This window comes from Megalops cyprinoides, chromosome 7 (genome assembly GCF_013368585.1).
Source record: "Megalops cyprinoides isolate fMegCyp1 chromosome 7, fMegCyp1.pri, whole genome shotgun sequence".
In the NCBI taxonomy this organism is placed as follows: domain Eukaryota; kingdom Metazoa; phylum Chordata; class Actinopteri; order Elopiformes; family Megalopidae; genus Megalops; species Megalops cyprinoides.
Window position 1 is genome coordinate 24,106,144 of NC_050589.1, and position 23,061 is coordinate 24,129,204.

General features: G+C 46.9%; 1 protein-coding gene across 9 annotated transcripts in view; it reads left to right on the plus strand.

The window, feature by feature from the left end:
* The window catches only part of camta1a (calmodulin binding transcription activator 1a), a 309,841-nt gene that overhangs the window by 234,233 nt on the left and 52,547 nt on the right, over positions 1 to 23,061 (plus strand). For all 9 annotated transcript variants that reach the window (XM_036532715.1, XM_036532709.1, XM_036532711.1 and 6 more), the window contains one exon: positions 15,454 to 15,525. In XM_036532715.1, the coding sequence (XP_036388608.1) occupies positions 15,454 to 15,525 (72 nt within the window). The remainder of the gene's footprint in view (positions 1 to 15,453; positions 15,526 to 23,061) is intronic.

Below are 23,061 nucleotides of genomic sequence, written 5' to 3' on the forward strand. Positions count from 1 at the left end.
ACTCTTTATTTCCACTGGCCCCATGTAGCTATATCTAAACTAAACTGCTTATTATATGATTCAACATTTCATTTAATGAATTACAGAAAGGAAAAAAGGATGAATGAAGCAGCATGTTGGAATAATATAAACAGTGGCTTGGAGACAGAGAACTGAAAATTGCTTGTGGTTGGCTTTTGCCCAATGTATTTGTGAAAAATGCCTGCCTCCTTCCAACCCTGCCTGGCTGGACTATGAGACATGCAGTAGAACGTGTAAGCCGTGCGTTTGGCTGCACTCACGGGGAAGTGAGTATGTGGGTTTTGGACTTGGATACATTGTGATGCTGCTAGATTATTTGGCCAGTGTGGTTGAGGGGCATCTATTGGACAGGGGAATGCTCTTTAACAGGAGTGGACAGACAGACAGGCGCAAACCACCCAGGCAGAGAGTGGTGCAGTCACAGAACCCCCACGGTGAAACTTCATTCCCAATGTCGCTTGGTAAGGGGCACTCAGAAACGCCCCAGAGCAGCTCGTCCACGTAATGAGACGGGCGGGGTGTGGGGGCCACCACCAGGCCAGGTAGGGGAGCGCGCGAGACTGCGGCACATGTCATTTCTGATACGTCTCTTCTGAGAGCGGGCCGTCTTCCTGTCACGGAGACAGTTGTAAGCGTCTGAGTGAGATGGCAAGCCTCACGCAGAGGGTCACACAAATCCCATCCCTCTCCGCTTTAACGGCAGCAGACTGACTTATCTCTGCACAGTCAAAGACAGGCATTCCTCGCGTCGCTCGCCGTGCCGGGCTGAAGCGCTAGTTAGATTTGGCGCGCGGGTTGATGTTAATGATGTTGGAGGACTTCTCCTGCTGTTGCTTGACGTGTGATATCACATTAAACTGGTATGAGGAGATGTGCAGTGACAGAGTCTACTTGCAGCACTGCTCCTCTGTAGTTTCCACACTCTCTGCATGTCATGCTGATTTCATTCTCCGCCTTGCCGAAGTATTATATTATGAACCCGGGCCGGTCAAATCGAAAAAAGTAAACTGAAGTCCCGTCATGCATTTTAACAGGGTGTATTATTCAGGGATAGGAACCCTTTTTTGGGTTCGCTGTGTCAGTCATTACCTGAGGAGTTTGTCTGTCTGTCTAGCTGTCAGTGAAGAGGGTGATTTTTTTGACAGGTTTGGAAGAAACTTTTATATCATGTTTTATAGCTGATGGGACAATGGTTCCGCATGGCAGGGTGTGGTATAGTGGCCAGGGCAGGGCATGGACAGACATGATGTTGTGTGCTGTGGTGGTAAGGAGCAGGGCTTGTAACCCAAAATGCTATTGGTTCAATACCCAGATGGCCCACTGCTGCGGCATGCTTCAGCAAGGCACTTAACCGAAATTGCCTCAGTAAAATGTCCACCCACATAAACGGATGACGTAAAAAATGTAAGCTTGTAAGTCACTCTGGATAAGAGCATCGGCTAAACAAATGTCATGTAATGTAATGTGGCGTGCTGTGCTGTGGCTCCACCAAGCATCGCTCTAGTTTCTATTCACTCCCTGAGGCTGATACCAGACCTGTCTGGGCTTATGGCTGGTGTAGCACATCTCCTGTAGCAGGTCCAGGGCCGTCCCTCTGGCTCAGAGCGCGGGCCTCCACAGTGGCCTCTCTCCCCAGAGGACTGGGGCCTCAGCCATCAGCTGGGCCCCGGGGGGAACCAGCAGCTGCTGGGGCCACGATTGGCTGCTCTCAGTCTCCCAGCTTGCAAACAAATAAGCAAAGTCCAATATTTTGTCAGGCAGAGGGGATGAGAGGTGCCATGGAGATGGCTGGGCGCCTCCTTGCCAAGTGGAGGAGAGGCCCTGTGGAGAGGTGGGGGGCTGGCGCCTCGCATGCAGATTTCCACCAGGAAAGCGCCTGCCATCAACACTGGTGCAAAAAAAAAAATCTGGCACTCCATGACTACTGGGAAATATCAGCATGCCTCTGCAAACTTGTGTTTAAAGCTGAGAAACCTCAAGAGCTCTGGCTTTATTAAATCCCTACGTCAAAGAGCTGAGCTGGGAAATTCAGCGTTGCTCCTTGTTTTTTTGTTTTTTTTTAATCTGCTCGGAGCATCGGGCGTCCTCTTCTCTGACACCTTGTGGATCATCTTTTTCGTTTTTTTTTTTTTTTTTAAACAAGAAGCAGGCAAGATATTATTTATTGTAGAAATCAATCTGTTTCACCTTACAGGGAATCAAGGTGAACAGTGATTTTTTTTTTTTTAAACAGCCTTTGTTCCAAAAAAAGGCAGTACTTCACAGTAGCGTATTTACTGCGTGTCCTGAAACAGCATGGGCAGCACACAGGATTTACTGTGTAGAAATGGTGACGGGCTTTTCTGTGAGGATCTCCTCAGTGGCACAGGGCTTTGAAAGAATAAGATTAAATCCATAAATGGAAATCATTTCTCCATTTTCCTCACAACGTGAAATTGAAAGCGGTCCCTGTTGCTCCGTCTCCTTTGTCTTTGAAATGGGCAGTGGGCCTAAAGCTCATAGAACTGACTTGATTGGAAGATGAGGCTGTTTTTTGTGTGTGTGTTTATTTGTTTGTTCATTTGTATGCGCTTCCAGGACGATCTGAGCAGTCTTTTGTTTTTAATGATAACTTGCTGCATGCGCAGGTTTGGGATGATGACAGGTCTATTTTCCTTTGATTTATTGCAGAGTGGTATTGAACAAGATACTTATTACTATAAACACAATATGCAAAAAGTAAAAAAAAATACAGCATATGCCTGACTTGAGAAACCTACAGTAAGAGCTGACTGTTAACTTCTTCCAAAACAGAAGCCATCACAATTGCACTTGCAACAAGTCTATTCTTCCAAGTGAGTTTTTGAATGTTTAACTTACATTGTCAATACTTTTTTATCAGTGCCAAGATGATTGTATAGCTTTAACAAGATGTTCTTGCAGGCAGAGGAAATTCTGATAAGTTCTATTTTTGTCCGAACTTCCTAAGTTTGTCCTGTGCACCTTTGTTCAACCCTCGGCAAACAGGAGAGGAAGCCTGTCAGACTCCCTCTAGTGGCAATCATAGGAGTTCCACACACACCAAAATCGCTCCATCCATCTCTCTTGCATTTGGCCCCAGATATCAGTCGCTTGTGCCCACTTGCAAAAATGTTGATTCCTTTTTAAAAACTGCCTTGAACCCTGTGCTTTTGGAGGTGGGTGTCATTGTTTTGACGGATTTAGTTACGCTAGCTGCGAGATCAATTATTTGACGGAGGCATGCATCGTTTCAGGATTAATGGTGCGTGTGGCGTATAAATCAAGCACCGGGCTTGCCCCACACTAGGAGAGTGGAAACAGAACAGACACGCTAAAAAAAAACATTAACCGAAACATTTATTTTCATCTGCTGGCATTACCTCATAACCTTGAGATCCTATAAAACCAGAGATTCTATGCATGTATATTTCTTGTTTTGTTTTGTTTTGTGTTTATTTGAGGGATAAACTTTCTTTGTAATGGATCAGTTATTAATTAATGGATAGACAGAGAAAATTCTGCTTAGGTATCACATGGTCCTACCAGTTTTTATTAGGTAGATGTCAGAAATTTAACAGCATGAAGCATGAAGAAATGTCGTTTGAATCACAGCTATACGGGAGTGGAAGGCAGATTGCCTACAGCTCTGAGCAATTCTGTCTGCATGACAGACTAAGTATAACCCCAAAATACAGCCCTTTCTCTTTCTCTCACCTTGCAAAGAACTATATGAGCAGTTGTAGGAGTGGCATAAGTATTCTGTGAACTTATGATGCCACATCACACTCACATAAACACAATGCTTTACAATGATCTGTAACATTACATCACAGTAGCATACACACAATGCTTAACACTGAACTATAATGCTACATCACACTAGCATACACACAATGCTTAACACAAATATATAATACTATATCATACTTGCGTATACACAATACTTAGCACTGATCTATAACACGACATCACACTTCACTCCAAGTAAGGAGTTTCAAGGTGTCAGGAGCTAGGCATAGAATACTTCCTGGTTATGAGTAGTTGGGGTTTGAGTCAGTGGTGGAAAATCTTTTAAATTTTCTTTGTAAATTAAACAAAAATTTAATCTAGTGCAAAGATGGCACGTGGCAATTAAAATTAGGCCTCTGATTTGTTTTGTCTCGCTTCATGAGCTGTCTGTCTGTTTATCTGTCTGTCTGTTCTCTCTCCCTGCAAAAACAAAGCCCTCGCCAACACACCCCCCCAACAGCAGGGACCCATGTCTGCACATACATCACAGGCAGCTGCCATCTTCAAACAGAGTTCTGAGCCTGAATGACAAATCGTTCCTCCGTCAGCCTGTGAAGGGTTTCATTTATTTATTAATTTTGTTTTATTTATTTATTATTTTCTTTGGAGCTCACATTCTCAGAATGCGTTGCACGGTCAAGGTTAAGCATGCTGCACAAGATTAGAATAATTGCAATTAATTTAGACAGAAGGCCGGGAAGCTGAGGTTGTCACGGTGACAGCAGGATGCGAGACCATGGTGTAAATGGTCTAAATGGTCACAGAGGGGGGGGCTGCTGAAAGTGAGGACATAAAAGAGGGGTGTCGGTGAGGTTCCGCACCTTGCTGTGCCCGGAAGATAAAGGCAGGTTACTGCCATCAGGTTCAACGAGACAGGAACAGAGCAGAGGCATTACAGGCATCTGATAATAAGTGCAGTCAGGCAGAGGAGGACCTCTGAATTAAAGTGTCACTTTTCAGTCGCCTTCCTTTCTTCTTGGCCCTTGGAGTGACAGACATGTGAGGAGGGGCTAACTTGGCACTTTTGTCATTAGCTTCACATTTCAGCTCCACCCCTCTTCTCTTATTGCATTAGGCAGAAGACTGACAGGTAGAGAGACAAATCATGGCACATACTTACTGATGTCACAATGTTTCACTTTGTGATGTAGATGTAGTAATGTCATAAGGCGCCCTGGTGTTTTCTAGCACTAAATCGAGGTCCCAATAGCCAGTGATTGTCAGAGAAACTTGGCAACAATGGGCGGGGCTACAAATCTCTGTCTCTTCATGTCTCCTTAAAGATAGAGAGCCTCAGATAAGTTCATGTCGTGCTTAATGGACCTTTTCTTGTATTGAGTTTTAAGAGTTTTGAGAGAGCCCCCCAGGTTAGTATATTTTTAACTCTCCACTCTCTCCCTCTGTAGAGCTGGTTCCCTCAAAATATGCTTTGTCTGCGGGTTCTCCCCTAAACTCTCACCCAGGACCCTCCCCTAAACCCTCACCCAGGACTCTCCCCTAAGCCCTCACCCAGGACCCTCCCCTAAACCCTCACCCAGGACTCTCCCCTAAGCCCTCACCCAGGACCCTCCCCTAAACCCTCACCCAGGACCCTCCCCTAAACCCTCACCCAGGACTCTTCCCTAAGCCCTCACCCAGGACTCTCCCCTAAACCCTCACCCAGGACTCTCCCCTAACCCTCACTCAGGACCCTCCCCTAACCCTCACCCAGGACTCTCCCCTAACCCTCACCCCCCCTACCTTAACACCTCACCCAGCGCCAGGGCTTGCTGCCCTGGAGAGGGAGAGAGAGATAGAAGGCTGCAGCTAAAGCCTCTGTGACAGACGTGTGTGGCGTGTCTCGACTTACAGGCAGGAGATAAGAGGAGAGGGCTGGAGTGCGCTCGCTCTCCACCGCGAGTGACACCACGACCCGTATGTTCTAAGGGGTTTTTGTGAAGGAACTCAAGTTGTTTTGTTGACATAGTTTTTATCGTGTTTTTTTTCCTTTTCCTTTTTTTACAATCCCGCTAATCCCTCAATGGTGCTAGGCCCTGTAGATTCAGGGGCGAGAAATCTGCAGGGAGGAGGGGCTGGATTAAGTTGGTCAGCCCCTCTCCTTAGGGCCACATTCACTCAGTATTTGGATGCTTTTGGGTGCAAGATTGTCATGTGCTTATGAGGAAGGCGGCTGGAAATGTGTGCAGGGCCAGAGTAGGAGAGATACTGCTGTGCCCTGAGTATTACCATGACACATTTCTACAGGTGTCAACTGTCAAATTCCCTTTTGTTAGAAAGTTTAATACAACGATGAATATGACCAGAATCAGAATACCTGAGACATGCTTTTCAAGTTGAAGAGATGATCACTCCTTTCGTGGGCATTTTCTGCTCCCCACACCATTGCTTTGCTGTTGCCTTTTTATATCAAATCCGATAACCAATAAATCAGTATAGACACTTGTGTGAGGCACTTTTATACATAACATTTCAATGCCTAGTTTCACACCTCTGTAGAGGACAGCTGATGATCCTGGGCTTACTGCTTTTTCATCGCAAGCACATGTCCAAGTGCATCTTAGCATGTGTAGCATGTTCGGTAGGCGTGGGTCTGAGCGTGACACACGAGTGTTTGAAATGTGTTCACACATATAGGAGCTTCATTAAAAAGTACAGTCCTTCCCCACCCTCCACTCTCTTCTGTGGCTGGTCCAGTGGACAGGCTGGTACCTGGAAGTACTTGGAACCAGAATCCCATCAACAATTTGATTTCTGTGGGAGCATGTGTGGGAAATCTTTTATTTGGATTCATTCCCCTCCTCTACACCTCATTCTCACCCCTTTCCCCTACACTCCACACTCACCCCCTCTCCCCTATACCCCTCACTCACCCCTTCTCCCCCACACCCCTCACTCACCCCTTTCCCCTACACTCCACACTCACCCCCTCTCCCCCACACCCCTCACTCACCCCTTCTCCCCCACACCCCTCACTCACCCCTTTCCCCTACACTCCACACTCACCCCTTTCCCCTACACCCCTCACTCACCCCCTCTCCCCTACACCTCTCACTCACCCCTTTCCCCTACACTCCACACTCACCCCTTCTCCCCTACACCCCACACTCACCCCCTCTCCCCTACACCCCTCACTCACCCCTTTCCCCTACACTCCACACTCACCCCCTCTCCCCTACACCCCTCACTCACCCCTTTCCCCTACACTCCACACTCACCCCCTCTCCCCTACACCCCTCACTCACCCCTTCTCCCCCACACTCCACACTCACCCCTTTCCCCTACACTCCACACTCACCCCCTCTCCCCCACACCCCTCACTCACCCCTTTCCCCTACACTCCACACTCACCCCTTCTCCCCTACACCCCTCACTCACCCCTTTCCCCTACACCCCTCACTTACCCCTTTTCCCTACACCCCTCACTTACCCCTTTTCCCTACACCCCTCACTCACCCCTTTCCCCTACACCCCACACTCACCCCCTCTCCCCTACACCCCTCACTCACCCCTTTCCCCTACATCCCTCACTCACCCCCTCTCCCCTACACCCCTCACTCACCCCTTTCCCCTACACCCCACACTCACCCCTTTCCCCTACACCCCACACTCACCCCTTTCCCCTACACCCCACACTCGCCCCTTCTCACCTAAAGCTCACACCAGCACCCTCTACCCTGGCCCCTGCACCCCCTGGAGCCTGAATTTGTGTAGAGGAGATTAAGCAGCTCTGACGAGGCTGTGTTTACAGATCTGCAGGCAGAGAAACAGACTGAGTGTCGCTGAGGAGGAATAGAATACAAATTGCTTTTTTATCTCTCACAGGGGTCTGGGCGAGAGGAAATGTATTTGCGATTGTTAGTCCTCAGCCTGTGAGGGATGGAGCTCCCTCTCTTCGTTTAGGAGCCTGTTAGCATTCATTCTGCTTTCCCTCTCTCCCTCTCTCTCCTTCTTCCTCTCTCTCTGTCTCTTTTACTCTCTCTCACTTCCCTTTTTTCCACAGGACTCCCCATGTCTGGAATGCTCTTTGCATTTCCCTGATAATCACCCCTCCTCTTGCTCTCCCTGTCTTTCTATCTGTTCTGTCTCTCAGATGTACACACCCCCCTTCTGAATATCCTGAGTGCTCCTCTTACTCACACTCTCCCCAACTCCCACAGTAATTTCCTCCAGCTCGTCTCTCCCGCGATTCCACGTGCTCTCTCCTCCTCTCTTTCCATCTTCCCCTTCCCTGTGTGTCTCTCTCACTCTCTCTCTCTCACTCCCTCTCTCTCTCACTCTCACTCTCTCTCTCTCTCTCTCCATCCAGAGTCTCAGCATTATTCACACAGTCCTTTTTTCACCCTGCCCTTGCTTTCCAAATGTTCTGTTGATAATTCAAAGAGCGCATCGATCATTTCTGCTGTCAAAGCTGCAGCCATTGACTTGTAACTTTCTAAAGAGGCGTGTGCAGAGAGATTTTTTTTTGCTTACTTTCATGGTTATGTAGACTGTGCTCCTGGCCCTTCATTTTGGCCATTTTTGACATCAAGGTGCTTCATGGACACAGCACCAGCATAAGTGCAGGCTGTTTACAGTCTGGCTTGTGGAGGACCCAGATGGTGTGACTGTTCATCTTTTCACACACAAAGTGCTGAGGCTCTTTTCACGTCCAGCCTGCGGTTGAGGTGACTGGCTGGTCAGGGCGAGATGCGGATGATCTGGTCATACAGGAAGTGACAGCACAAGAGTGACCTTTGATGTCCATCACCTAAACATAGAATGCCTTTCCCATGCCCCTTTTCTAAATGGAGCAATGTCATGATTTTATAATGTCCTTACCTTTCTATGTCAGACAATTATGTATAATTTATTTGCTCTATGGCAGTTTTCCATGTTCCATATATTGTGCTCTGTGTTCTATGTCCTGTGGCCTATGTTCCGTACTCAGTGTTCCATGTTTCCTGTTGTGGGCTGCATATTCTATGCCACGTGGCCTGTGTTCTGTGCTCGGTGGTAGTGTTCCATGTTCTCTTCTCTGTGTTCCATGTTTTATATTCTGCACAGGAAGCACAGGAGTAAGGCAAGCTCTGGAGGATAATGTGCTGAAGTGATGTATACATGTCCCAGTAAAATCCAGGGTGTGTGTGTGTGTGTGTGTGTGTGTGTGTGTACGTTCTCAGTGAACTTGAGGTCTGTAGGCATGGAGATGTGGCTCAGAGGTGCTGCAGAAATTAACAATATCTGGGTGTAAATGTGGTTGCTTTGGCTGTAGTCCTGATTCTACATGTAAATATTGTTGACTCAAAAGTAAACATGTTTAATAAGTCTATTTGTGTCAAATTAGCCATTTCTCGAAACACGATGATTCATGTAAATAATTCTGTAAACTGTAATATATAGCCATTAATATTACAGGAGGCCATTACAGGAACTTTAAAAGAGGGGAAATTGCAAAGGCCTTGCTTCTGGTAATGCTATTCAGCATTTCCTTTTACATGACATTAGAAGCAGTGCCTTCTGTCTGCAGAAAAAAAATATATATTGCATTTATATATGATCTACAATGAATGGCATGCCGCATTTCAGAATACCAATGGACAATGACCACCTGGGGCGGTAGGCACCCCATCTGCTCAGTAGAAATGACCTCTTAAGCGAATGCTTTTTTGGGTGTCTTTCAAAAGTCATTTTAATTCATTCCATTCCTCTAAGCCATTTAATCTGCTCTTTTCATTTAGTCCATTATGACAAACTTTTTCCATCCAAAGACCCCCCATAGTTATCTCCTCTCTGTCTGAAGACAAAAACTTTTATCCAAGGTACAGACAATATTGAGAGGATATTAATATTACAAAACATTTAATATGTAATAGAGCTCGTTTATTGTATCCCATAATATTGACTGAGGGACCGATTAAAATCAGCTCAAATATAATGAATATACCTTAAAAAATCTAGTAAGAAGAAAAGAAAGACTCTTTCGCTGTCATCATAAACAAAACCCCTTTTTCTTTTATTAAACAAAAATTATTTCTAAATCACTATCATTAAAATTGTTATGTAAGATATGTAAAAAATACTACCTTTAAATGCTTTTGCTATTTTAAGCACTTTTCAGCTGGATTATGTTGGCTCCTTATCCTCTAAAAAGATCTTTCAAATCTATATCAATCAATGTTTTTGTGGTAGGCTAGATTAGGACAATTGTTGATTCTGCAAGTTTGGTTATGCACAGTTTGGCTGTTAAGGTATGATATTAACATTATTTTATTGTGGCTTTCACTTCCGATACCTGTGCATAATCACTTTCTGTTGAAACAGAGAGGAGTGTGGTCCCCGTGTCAGATTGAACAGCGTGTGTGAAACAGATGGGCAGGAAAGCCTTGCTTTCTGCTCGTTTCGACACAGTTTCATTGCCACGCGTCTGCTAACAAAGCCCCTATGAGCTTTGGCGTCAGTGTCGGCGTCCTGATAGAGCGTGCCGTGAAGCTGAATCAAGTCCGTTGTGGAAGGGAGACTAGTTTCTTTTGGCCGACAGTGATCAAGATCAAATTCAAACTCAAATTCAAGATGAATTTTGTTGGCGCGACTTCACAAAATGCAGAGCTGCCAAAGCCAGGTGAACTGAAAGTGAAGATGTATGTCGCAGTGATCAGAACCTTCACAGCGGCAATATGAACATGCTAACACAAATAGAAATGCAATCACAATAACAGGTATAAAAAGAAGCCAACATTAAAGGAATAGGTAGCTTTGATGAATAAAGACAGAAGATTACAAAGACTAGACACTAATGTGGTGATGAGTCTCATAGGTTGGGGCCAAAGCGGCTGGCCAGACACTATGATTATGATTTCAATGAATATTTTGGCAGGGAAACAACTAACAAGAAAACAACCAAGAATTTGCGACTGATTTTTTGCAGTTTTTAGTTGCTTGTTATTTATGTGTCCTACACTTACCTGTTCAGCTCAGGTAAACCACAGCAGCAGGCACCACGGTCCTCCTCTACGCCCAGGGCCACCATCACCTTTTCGTCCAATCACATGAGCCACTGCTCTCGTCAGCTTTCACCTTGGCTGGCAGGCTGGAGGAGAGAGGGGAAAGTAATCCTAACCTTAAAAAGCTGCTGATTAAAGCCAGTTTGGAGGAATTCCATTCCACTTAATGCCTTTGGCCCCTAGCCCAGCAGCTTGGCATTAGCATCAACAGATACTGTGTCTTCAGTCGGGGAGGTTGCACACAAGAGCCTGCCCACCTCTGCGACCCCTCCCGCTCCCCAGCATGCAGGCACACACACACAGACATGCGCACACCCCCCCCCCCCCCCCCCCCCCCCACACACACACACATACACACACACACACTCTCTACACACCTATTCCCTCCATCTTTAACACATCGCTTTATTCTGCCTTTGTTCCTCCGTCTCTCACTCTGTCTCTTTGCCACAGATTATTTCATTTCTTTGTTCCGGGAAGTTTTTTGTCTGCATTTCACATTATTTTTTCCATACTTTATTGTTTTCCTCTCATTTCAAGATGCATATGTTTACTGGTCTAGCGCAAGTCATTAATTTTCCTCTTCAGGGCTGGGTTATCAAACTGTTTTTGTTTGTTTACAATATGGGCAGTATTTTTAGAAGTGGAATTACCATAACTCTTTCATTTCTAGTTCAAACCTTGTTTTGTTTTGTTATTTATTTGTTTATTCTTTAATTGCTCTTAGGCACTTTCGATTAATTTACTGTAATAGTAATCCCTGGTTTCTGTGTCCTGTCACATCTGGGCCGGGGGGGGGGGGGGTGCTTACCAGCACATATTGTTCTGTAGCACATATAAATTCACTGCATTTTTCATACGATGTCTGCACAAGTGAGAACTGTTACAATAGCATTGAAGGTGCAGGGTCAAAGGAAAACCGAAAGCTGGCTCCCCCTGCTGGATAGGTATTAGTACCTACCTTCTGAGCACTTCCTGTTCATCCCCACTCACATCATTCCACCAGGTGGTGGATGAGTAATAGAAACAGCAACAACAGCGTACGTTATTACTATTACTATTATGAGCAGCAGTAGTAATAGTAGTATTATTGGTTTTATTATTGTTATTGCTACACTGATGGTGATGGTAATGATGAAGCATCCCCTGGGCAAAGCTGTGTTTATTTTAAGGTGATGGCACATCCCACATGTGAGCACCATTGCTTTTCCCTGCAACAGTACTTCACTCCCCAGGCCATATACTGTATGTTCTCCTGCTAGGAGCTGCCTGGGTATGCCAGTGATGTGAGTGACAGTCAGAACATACCTGTACTGCACACGTGAGCAGCAAAATGGCACGCCTCCTGTTTATACAGCCAAACCAGCAGCTCCAGGTTGCCCCTGGCAATAAGGTGGATGGACAGGCTGACAGGTGTGTGAGTGTATCTGTGCGTGTGGAGGGTTAGCGTTCGCTGTCACCCAGGAGACAGGTTCTCTTCTGCTGCACTGATCCGCTGGCCCATTCGAAGCTGACAGTCAGACAGCATTGTCACGCTGGCAAACACCAAATTGGCAACATAAATAATCTGCCATTGTCTGATTAAGAGCGGCTTCACACATCATTATGAGCTAATGAGAGAGTTTCCCCTCTCCGTCAGGGTGTCAGGCCTCTGTCTACCATCTGTGGGACAGAGATGGATGGGGGCTGGCTGACGCCTCCCCCAGAGATGCCTGGACTGTCATCTTTCAGTTGGATTTTTTTTTTTTTTTGGTGGGAGGGGGGTCACGTTTGCACTGTCATCTCTGTGTGTCGTGTTTAGGCCTCTACCACGCTCCCACTCACTGGTCGTTTCAACAGTCCTGGCCACACTGCCAGCCAGTGAGCTTTAACATGCGCTGACACCTCCACCATCACGCTGATACGCACTGTCTATATATCCTCTTTCCCTGTCTCCTCTGAGTCCTCTTAATTTTCCTCACCAGTGTTTCCTTTGGAGGATATGCATTGCCGCTGCTTTCTGGCTACAGTGAGACAAGAGGTGAATGCAATACGGACGTGGGGCATTGTAAATCTCCCACACAGAGGCTAAGAGATGCTCCTCCGTTGCGCCTTGGCGCCGAGTCCTTGCAGCCTGCGAGGGGGTGGTTTTTTTTTTCTCTCTGAGAGCGCCCACGCTCTCAGGTGTAAAAGAGGCTCGTCTTATAGGGGGGAGGGCGTAATTACGCTTTAATTGCTTGCGGTGTGATGAGCTGTCGTCTGTCACAGTCCGCAGACAGCAAATAATGGCTTCTGTTGGTGTCACTTTGTCATACTGCGCCACAGTCATGAGAGCGCGTCAGTAACAGGAGTAAATGATGTACGTCCTGAATTACTGATCAGCGCGTCTGCATTGAGTGTGTTTGTGTGTGTGAATGTGTGTGTATGTGTGTGTGTGTGTGTGTGTGTGTGTGTGTGTTTATGGTCTGTGCGTCTGCCTGTCAGTTGCGGAGAAAGCGTGTGACATGCATACTAGCTGCGTATTCATTCCTTTGTCTGCATAAATAGGTGCATCTGTTTGCTCTCCTTCCCTTCCTCTGTTTGTGTCGCTCTCTTTTCCTCTGCGATTCTTCAGTCGGGTAAACAGAGGCGGAGAGGGGGAGCTCAGTAATGTATTCACTTCACACCCAGAGCAGTGAGGAAGGGCTTACACTGCCAGACACGCCACGGGCCTACGCCTGTGAGCGCAAACATAAGCCGGGTCAGCCCAGAGGCCAGCTGGAAAACCACCTGCCAATACTGCTGACCAGGCCTATGTCAGGAGGGCCAATGATCCCATTCCTTATTGGTGGAGGGGTGTGCCAATCATGAGAGATCTCTATAAAGGCTTTGTGTGTAACCGGTGCTAGTGATGGGCAAAAAGGGGTGTAGCTACTACAAGCAAGAATTAGTGATTTACTGAAGTTAACTGATTGAAATGTTATTCTGTTGTCAGCAAAGCTTTTTTAATTGGCTCATGTGGGTCAAAGGTCAACAGCTCAAGGTAACTCCAGCCACTGTGAAGTTCATGGAGATTTAAGATCCTATAACCACCCAGTAGCAGAGAGGAAACAGTGGCGCATGGAAGAACAGCTGTAATCTGGGTGTGATGGGTGGACTTTGGCCATGTGGCTGCGGATCATTGCCTTTTACAGCCTGAGAGGCATCCCAGACAGTGTACAGCATCTCAACAGGCACTTTGACCCAGGCATAGTGTCCTCACTGCACTCTTACCTCACAAGTCAGCAGCTGAAATAGCGCAAACTGTATGTGGGAACATGGATGTGGGAACATGGAGCTACAATGGTGGTAACCAGGAAAAAGTGTGTTTGACTATGCAGGCCTCAATCACATTGAAGGATTGTGCAAGAATTGATTAAAACAGACAGGAGCCTTTGAAATGTGTGTGTGTGTGTGTGTGTGTGTGTGTGTGCATGTGTTTGTATGTGTGTCTGTGTTTGTGTGTGTGTGTGTGTGTGTGTGTGTGTGTGTATGTCTGCCTGTGTGTGTCTGTGTCTGTGCCCGTGTGTGTACATGTGTTTGTATGTGTGTGTGCCTGTGTGTGTGTGTGTGTGTGTGCATGTGCATTATGTGTGCGTATATATGAGAGTGAAACGGCCCTGTCTGGTTGTCTGGTTGACGCTGGGCTCTGTGTGGCTCACATATACATGGTATAATTAATCAGGGCTGTTTGATGTTCGCAAATGAGTGTTTATTCTAACAGACATCCTCTGCAGGCTCTGCTTTTAATTTAGGTTTTTACTAAACAAGAAGAGCTTGCTGAGTTTAAGCCTTTAATTTCTCACCAGGACATACACATGCAAACAAACACACATAAGCGCAAGTGTGTGTGTGTGTGTGTGTGTGTGTGTGTGTGCTTTTGTTTGTAATCAATTCTGGAAAAAATGAATGCTTTATACTGTGTGCTGTCCGTGGTGCAATTTTCAAAGATTTTATTTGAGGAAAAAAACATGCCTTGACTTTTATCAGAAGCGAAACTGGCAAACCTAGAGACTCAACAGCATTTCCTGGTTGTTTGCTTCAGTTCCTTTCTTGCCCTTTTTTAGCTGACCTCCAGGAGCCCAAAGATACACCCTTATATTTTGATTGCTACAGCATAGGATCTGCTGCTGTGAGAGTAAGATCAGCGGGAGATTCTATGCAGTGAGCGTTCTCCTTGCCTTCTGTTTCTCCATGAAAAATGGCACCTGGCTTCTTTGGCAGAATCTCTCAGCTGTTATCAGCCAAAGTTGGCTCGCTCTCTCTCTCTCTCTCTCTCTCTCTCTCTGTCTATGGTAGTGTGCCCCTGGGCACTGTATTATCTGTTTACGATAAGGATATTAATAACATAGTGCTTGGTTACGAAGGTAGTCATGGGCCGGCTGGGGGAATGCATGGAAGTAGACCTCTATCTTGCTGTGGTGAACTCTCTCCGGATGGACCTGAGAAGTGCTGAAGGTTTTTATCCTGTGTGTGTGTGTGTGTGTGTGTGTGTGTGTGTTTGTGTGTGCTCACCGCTCCCTGCAGTAACTTCTGCCAAGATGCTCCTGTTTGATTTTGTGGGGGTGCTTGTGTGGGGTGCACCAATGTGTTCTAAACGGAGTGCAGATCTCTGTATCAAGGGTGCCGTGATCTTTAACTCCTTCGTCTGTCTCTGTCTCCACAGTGTCTGTACGGCTGCTACGTCCACTCCTCCATCATCCCCACCTTCCACCGCAGGTGCTACTGGCTCCTTCAGGTGAGCTGTTCCCTAAGTCTGATCGCATTGTGCACACAGGCAGGCAGGTAGGGGCGCCAGCCCCTACTCCTCGCACAGAGGACAGATAGCCCCTCCCTCCCTACCTGTCCTCATCCTATTGTCTTGCTCCTGGCATCGCAATCTTTCAGAGAAGTTCCTTGTCAGGTTTTCGCCAATGGGAGCAGGTTAGAGTGCAAAAAATTGCATAAGATTTTGAGCTGTTACATTTGACAGCTCTGCTTGTATTTTAGATGTATTTGTGGAGAGGGTGGTGGGTGGGTGTTTCATATTATTATCTTGATGTTTTGTTTTTTAATTTTCAATATATTTTCCTCCGATTTATTAAAACTTTGTGACAGACATCTGCTAAAGAGCTTTTGAATGTCAAAAGGCCCCCCTTTTCTTCCTCTCTCTCTTTCTCCCTCCCTTTCTCCCTCTTTCTCTCTTCCCACCATCTCCCCTGCTAATCCTATAGTAGTACATAGTTCTGCCCCTGTGTCCTGGCAAATGCATGTGGTGTGGTGTCTGCCAGCCACTGGGCTCATGTATGAGTTCAGTATTCGATTAGAGAAGCTCGTCACCATTAAACAACCTGCCTCTCTCATTGGCACATAATGTATGTGTGTGTGTGTGTGTGTGTGTGTGTGTGTGTGTGTGTGTGTGTGTGTGTGTGTGTGGGAGAACCTCCTTTTTAAGCGCATCTTTGATCACACTTCATCTCAATGAGTGTTTTTTCTTGCCTGGCATCTATTTTGGAAAGGTTGGCATCTTTAAGAGCTTCATACAGGAAATCGGGCATTATGAAAGTGTGGCGGGGGAATTTTGAGGTGTGGGGGGAGGTATAAATGTTCCGTACGCCTTTGATCTGTTTCCTTTTGACACCTGTAAGGGCTAGCCTTTGTTATCTTTTGTTATTTCTTTTCTGAAGTCACGGCTGTTTTTGAGCGTTCCTTCTCCAAACTATGAAGAGCTACACAGTCTAATTCTGACCTAATGGAGCCAGGCTGGGATATTAATCTCAACCCCTGTGTCTGCCTGAGACAGAGATCACACACAGATCAAAGCCAAGCCTGACACTGCGGTGTGGGATGGGGTGGGGGAGGGGCACCTTTAAAAAGCACAGCAGTTACTTTTTCCACCGTTAAGATGTTGATGGGTAACAAGAGCGTATCACACTTACCCGACTCTCACTGGTCTGTGATACACTCTGCTGTTTGTTACATAAGACGCTGCCCCCCTCCCCAACCCCCTTCACCCCAGATTCTGCCTGACATGTGTGGAGCAACATCAAAACCTCGCAATCATATTTCCCAAAGGACATTTTTTACTCCAATGTGATGGTGTTTAGCAACTGCAAATGCATTTACTTCAGTCAGATGGTGCTCTTTTTTTAAAAAGAGATAAACAGCCTTAATTTCTTTCTTTCTACCATGGCACCCTTCCCTTTTCCTTTCTTTAAGTTGTGTTTTTACTGTAAAGGTCCACTGTACAGCAGCTTTATTGATGCACAGACACAGGCACAGGCACACCCCTAGCTGTCCACATCTGTCCAGACCTCTCTCTCTCTCATCCCTCTTTTACAACCCCCCCCCCACACACACACACACACACCCCTGTCTTCTGTCTACATAAGCACAGGGGCACTCTTTCCCTTGGAACAAACAGGGGAAGTTAAAGTTGTCAGAGGAGAAACAGCAGAAGGTGGAAGGAATGCTGGTAATGAGAAGAGGAGCTCAGGATGTGATGGGGCTCAATGTACTACATCTGCTTCTACTCTCAGGGCGCTCAGGGCCACGGATGAGAGCTTCGCTGTCCCACCACCTTTTCCTTCTGCATTCCAACCACACGTTTGCGTCTCCTCTACACTCGAGAGCGGAGTCCTATCAAAGCTCATTTGAATGAGGCTGTGAGGCTGGGACTAATTCTACAGCAATCACACAGCACTGGGAAGTGCAGTGAAATTACATAAACACTTTGGGCACAGCTAATGAACAGATAATGCGTTTCTCACAAACCTATTTTTGCCCATATGAGAACTATGGTACGATGCCTTTCATTTCTGAAAGAGTCTGTCTAAAGAGGATACCATTACAGCACCAGTCTACTCTGCTCTCTGTCAGTCTTGGTGTTTCACCCGGTCCATGTTCCCCTCACTTGTTAAGTGCTGAATGAATGTAATTCCTACAGTCTCCCTCTCCATCAAATCACGCCCTGTTTTCTCTCTGTCTGGCAGAGACTAAGGAAATGAGCATAATTGTGACATTAATATGACCGGGTCTGCAGCATGGCTTCACCTGTCCTCTCCTTATCTGTCAGGCCAACAGCCTGCTCTGAGACTCCTGCCATGTGTGAGGAGAGGAGAGGCATAGAAAGAGAGAAGGAGAGGAGAGAGAGGAGGAGAGAGGGAGAGGAAAGCAAGGGAGAGAGAGGGGGAGAGAGAAGGGGAGTGGGATAGTAGAGTAAGCAAGAAGAAAGGAGAGTGGGAGAGGAGAGGGGGAGAGAGGATGAAAAAGGAGAGATAGAGAGGAGTAAATCGAGTCTCCTCAATCGTTTGGTGCTGAGAGTTACTAACAATGAAATGACTAACATTCACCAGTCTCAGACCAACACTGCTTTACAACCACAGATTAGAGTGAACCAAATTCTAACACAAAGTAAAATGCAGAGAAGAAAAAGGCAGGCACATAAAACCATGGCTATTAAAAGAAGAAAGACCATGTGGTCACTGTACGTTGGGTGAGTTTGAGATGCACTTTGTTGAAAAAGATATAAGGGCGCCGTACTTCAAAAGACAACGCTTGCTGCACAATTTGTGTCAGCATGCCATAGCTGGAGAGACAGAGGCTGACCGATCCCCATACTAACTGTCAAGGTCACTGTTAATAGTATTGTTGAAAGTGTTGTTTTTTGTTTGTTTACTTGTTTCTTTGATTTTTCTTCCTCTCTATCTCATTCATTATGAATCTGTTTATACATGTTGTACACCTAATTGTAAGACTGATTGCTTTGGCGATATCATTATTATTGAAACAGACATGCCAATAAAGCGTTTGAATTTGAATTCAGAGAGAAGTGAGCGAGGGGAGCAGTGGGAGAGGAGCAAGAAAGAGGGGGAGAGAGGAGAGAGAGAGAGAGGAGTGAAATACAGAGGAAGGTAGCAGGAGAGGAGAGGAGAGGAGATCTTCATTTGATCAGATAATGAAATGACTCATGAAGCCAGAGCATGTGCTGATTAATCATGTTTCTCCAGAGGTCCCTCCGTCTCTCAGTCTCTCAGTCTACCTGTAATGATTAATAGTGAGATAGCTGGCACCACCAGGGAAACACACTCACGCACACACGCTCGCACACACACACACTAAAGCGCATGCACATGCAAACTCATGTACTTACACCCATATGCATGTACACACATGCACTCACACACACACCCAGACTCATGCATTCACTTAAGCCAACAGGCACACACACATACACATTAACACATGCATGCACAGAAGCACACACAAAACACAAACTTCTCACGGTCATGTGGGTATTTGCTCATGCTTGTAGAACAGTAAACCTTTTAAAGATTAAGAGCAGCACCTTGCTGGACTGGTAATTCCGCTGTGCAACCTTAGCAGTGCTCACATTGTGCAGACCCAGCGCGTGTGACTGTGGGAGAGAGGTCTCTTTAGAATGGGGCCGGAGTCGTCTGCTGTCCGTGGTGCTGAAAGCTAATTCCAGCCAGTGTGAGGAGTTTGGCAGATTATTCACGGGCAAAAAAACGGGAAGCCTGCCTTGCCATGTCAAAGAAAGACCATTTACACCTTTAACCTTCCTCTGTGCTCTCTCCCTCCCTACATGCCCAGCTTCTAAACTGCTTGTCAGACAAGACTTGCGATAAATGTACCAAATTTTCTCTCTCTCTCTCTCTCTCTCTCTCTCTCTCTCTCCCTCTCTCTCTCTCCCTCTCTCTCTGTCTCCTGTTCTCTGTCTTGCTGTCACTTTCTCAGTTGTTGATTTAATGTAATCTTAACAATACCACATTAGCATCACCTTGGTCCCATGTGGCCTCGGTCCTGGCCTGGCTTCGAAATGCCCTTAGGCTGCTGGCAGGTAGCTCTCCCGCCTCTCCTGCAGTTAAGCGAGCTGTCCGTTCATTTGTTCACTGTGATTCCTTTATTTAGACAGTTGCACACATGAAAAGCATGGGAGAGTCACTGTGCCCCTGCCTGAGTCCTGCGGGGCCAGCTGTCGGACTCTAGCCAAAATGATGTATATTTAACCGGCCTCACTCCCCTCAATGAATCTTTTATGAGGCAAAATTCCATTAGGCTGATTTAATTGGAAGGTCGTGGGCCATAAAGTTGTGACTGTGTTTTTTTTTTTTTTTCCCGGGTTGTTTCGATCTGCAAACAGCAAGCGGGGCAAAGAGTGAAAGGGAGGGTTGTTCTCTTTTTTTTCCCCCTCTCTCTCACTTACAGGTGATCACTCTGGTGATAAGTTGCTGAAAGGCGTGACGTGATTGATTTTTAAGTAGTTGGATAAGTCCTTGGCTGTGCATTGTTTTTTATTGACTGATAAAGTAGAGAGGCTGCTGTTGGCTGTGATGGATTCAGCAGGTTTCCACGCAGGGGAGCGGCAGACCCAGGGGTTTCTGTGCAGCTGGAGAGTGTGTTACACCGCTGAGCAGCGTGTGATATCAGCAGGTGCCTGTCCTCTGCAGCCTGGAGAGGGTCTGTTTGAAGCAGGCAGCGTGACTGCTGTCTGCAGGCCCACCCTGTGTGTGTGTGTGTGTGTGTGTGTGCGTGTTTCAGCGCCCTGATCTCTCTAGCTGTGCGGATCGTTTCGATGCATCGTTCTTCCCGCTAGACTGCAGCCACTCGCACGCTCCTATCCTCCCGAATCGGCCTCCATCTACAGAGAGCCAGACGTGCTCCAGTGAGGGGAGGGCTGTCAGAGAACCAGAGCCGGACAAGTAAAGGGAGGGCTATCAGAGAACCAGAAAACCTCTCACAAGGAGAGAAATGAGAGAACCAGAGCAGCTCCTGTAAAAGATCGATGAGAGAACTGGCTGCCCACCCACTCCCTCTGTAAAAAGAGTTTTCTCTCTGTTGGAGTAGCGGAGCAGAGCCATTCCTTTGATAGTAATAGCATTAGTGGTTGGGTCTTCTCTCAGGCTCATACCTAGAGCAATCCACAGTACCCCTCAGCACCCCAACCCACCAATTATCACAAATCCCTCTACAGAATCACCTTACCATCCCAAAAGTTCAAGGTGGTGCATGGAGAATCGGTGAATTGAAATTGGGGGTAGGGGTGTAGGGGGGCAGCCACGAAATAATTCAACACCCTTTAACAGCTGTGAGTGAAGGAGCCCAATTGACATTCATGTGATCACTGAGCGCTGGTGGATTTCAGCTGTACCCATCCCGTCACTTTCTCTCCCTGATTCAGCATCTTAAAAGAGGAGATTACACCGCCCTATATGTAATGATCCATGCCTGATTGGCTGAACCCATATCTACCGTGCACTGCTATTTCCTCCTGCACCCTGGGAGCAGAGATAAGCTGACCCATCGCTCGTGACTGCATCAGGACAGCATTCACAGAGGCATTGTGGGATTGAATCGCACGGTCCCATTTTGGCCCTTCTCCACTCAGCCATGTCCGGCCTCTAATCTCTGCCCACGGTTACAGCCAGCGGTGGAGTTTGATTTTCTGGGTTCGATTCCTGCGAGGGCCCTGTTGAGCGGAGGCTGCTACTGGGGCGAGATCAGCGCGGCGCCACTCGGCCCTGTTGGAGCGCCGCCCCGTCTCTGACTCTCGTTTCACGGTCCCATGTCGCAAACGGGGACACGCGTGTGCAGAGGTTCCCTCGCCGCAGCGCCATGACACATCGCGGCTCCAGGTGATCCTCCGAGCGCCAGTCCTGACTAATGACCAGAACTGTCAGATTTGTCCGGCTCCGAGCTCTCATTAGAGGCCCAATTAGCACTGGAAATAAGAGTGACATTTTAATACATTCGTTTGGGAGTGTAATAGGATGAAATTAGTCTGTGAATATTGAGAGAGTCAGAGGAAGAGAACGAATGATAGAGTGAGGGTGTGAGGGAGGGATGGAGCTGGAGAGGGTAGAGGAGGTATCTACTCTGTTTTATATTGGAGTTGTTTTTTCCCTTTTCCTCTCTTTCAGTTTGCTTACATGATGGTCTCAGTTCACATCAGTTCACCCCAGAAAATTCAAATTTGTTTCCATATAAAAGAGTGTACTGATCCTGTTTTGAATTTGAATGGACCATATACATTCTGTCAATCCTAGTAGCCAAGCCCAACCCAAGCAACATTTTTCTTAGCAGTTATACATGCCTTGTTGAAGGGACCAGAGGTGCCCTAACCTAGCTTTGGACCTGCAATGTTCCTTATCCACTGTCTCGCTATATTTCCTTGTGCTGAATGCACAGCATTGCTTACTGTGGGATCAGCTGTGTCTCTGACTACAGAAAGTAATGAAGGAATTGTCCAGAAAAGGCTTGAAGCTTGTACAAATAGGCTGTGTAAAACAGTACATGGGTAAAAGGTCAAAAGTCACGATACTCTCGTCTGATTTTGAGAATAAACGAGGTGCATTATGATTCTTGTCAGCTGTGCCAGACCATTTCACTACATGCTCTGTTGAGATGCTCTGAGGCCTGTTGCATGGTGTTGCAGGAATTGTCAGATTATATCTGTTTGCTGAATTTCAGCACCTCCAGAGCACTTAACTCCCCTCTCCGCCTGGTTTGTGACGCTTCGTCTGAAGTTCCCCTCATTTCACCTCCTTCTAAGAGCTCCTCACTCTGGTTATGTTCCTCTCTCAGAAAAAGCTCCACTTTGGTGTTCTCTCAGATGTCCTCAGAGCTGCCTGCGTTCCCGAACTCAGACTGTCTGTGTTTGTGTCTGTCGAGATCAACGCCTTTTCAGCATGAGCTCTACAAAGGGCCAGCTCGAGGACAGTCGGTGGAGAGGGGGGCATGTGGGGAAATTTAAAAAAAATGTCATGCCATCCTTGCAATTACACCACAACACCAGCCCCCATTAAGTTTGTGTCCTGGCTGTGCCAATTCTCAGTTTTGTCCGTTGAGATTAGGAACGTCTGTTCCAGATACACCCTCTCATACATGGGTACAGACAGAGGATTTGGACCAGCCAGGGGGAAGAACTGTAAACTGAAGCAGGAAAGGGAGGGTTGAGGTGGGGGGGTCAGGGGGGATTGGGGGTAGGAGGAAGGGGGGATGGGGGGGGGGGGGGGGGGGTGCTTGGATTATGAAGGGATGATGTCATTAGGGAAAGATCAGGGAGTGCAAACGAGCAACGCAAATCACACTCCGTTAACGAGCTGCCTCGTAAATTAGCGGGCGGGAGAGCTCGAGAGAGCCGCACCACAGGGGCCTGTTTAACGGGGGCTGGTGCAAGGAGCACCTCGCTGTGTATTTACAGCCTTTAGCACCCCCCACCCCCACCCCAGAGCCTCGTTTGGGACGCAGGCACGCCTGTCAGAGCCACTTTACG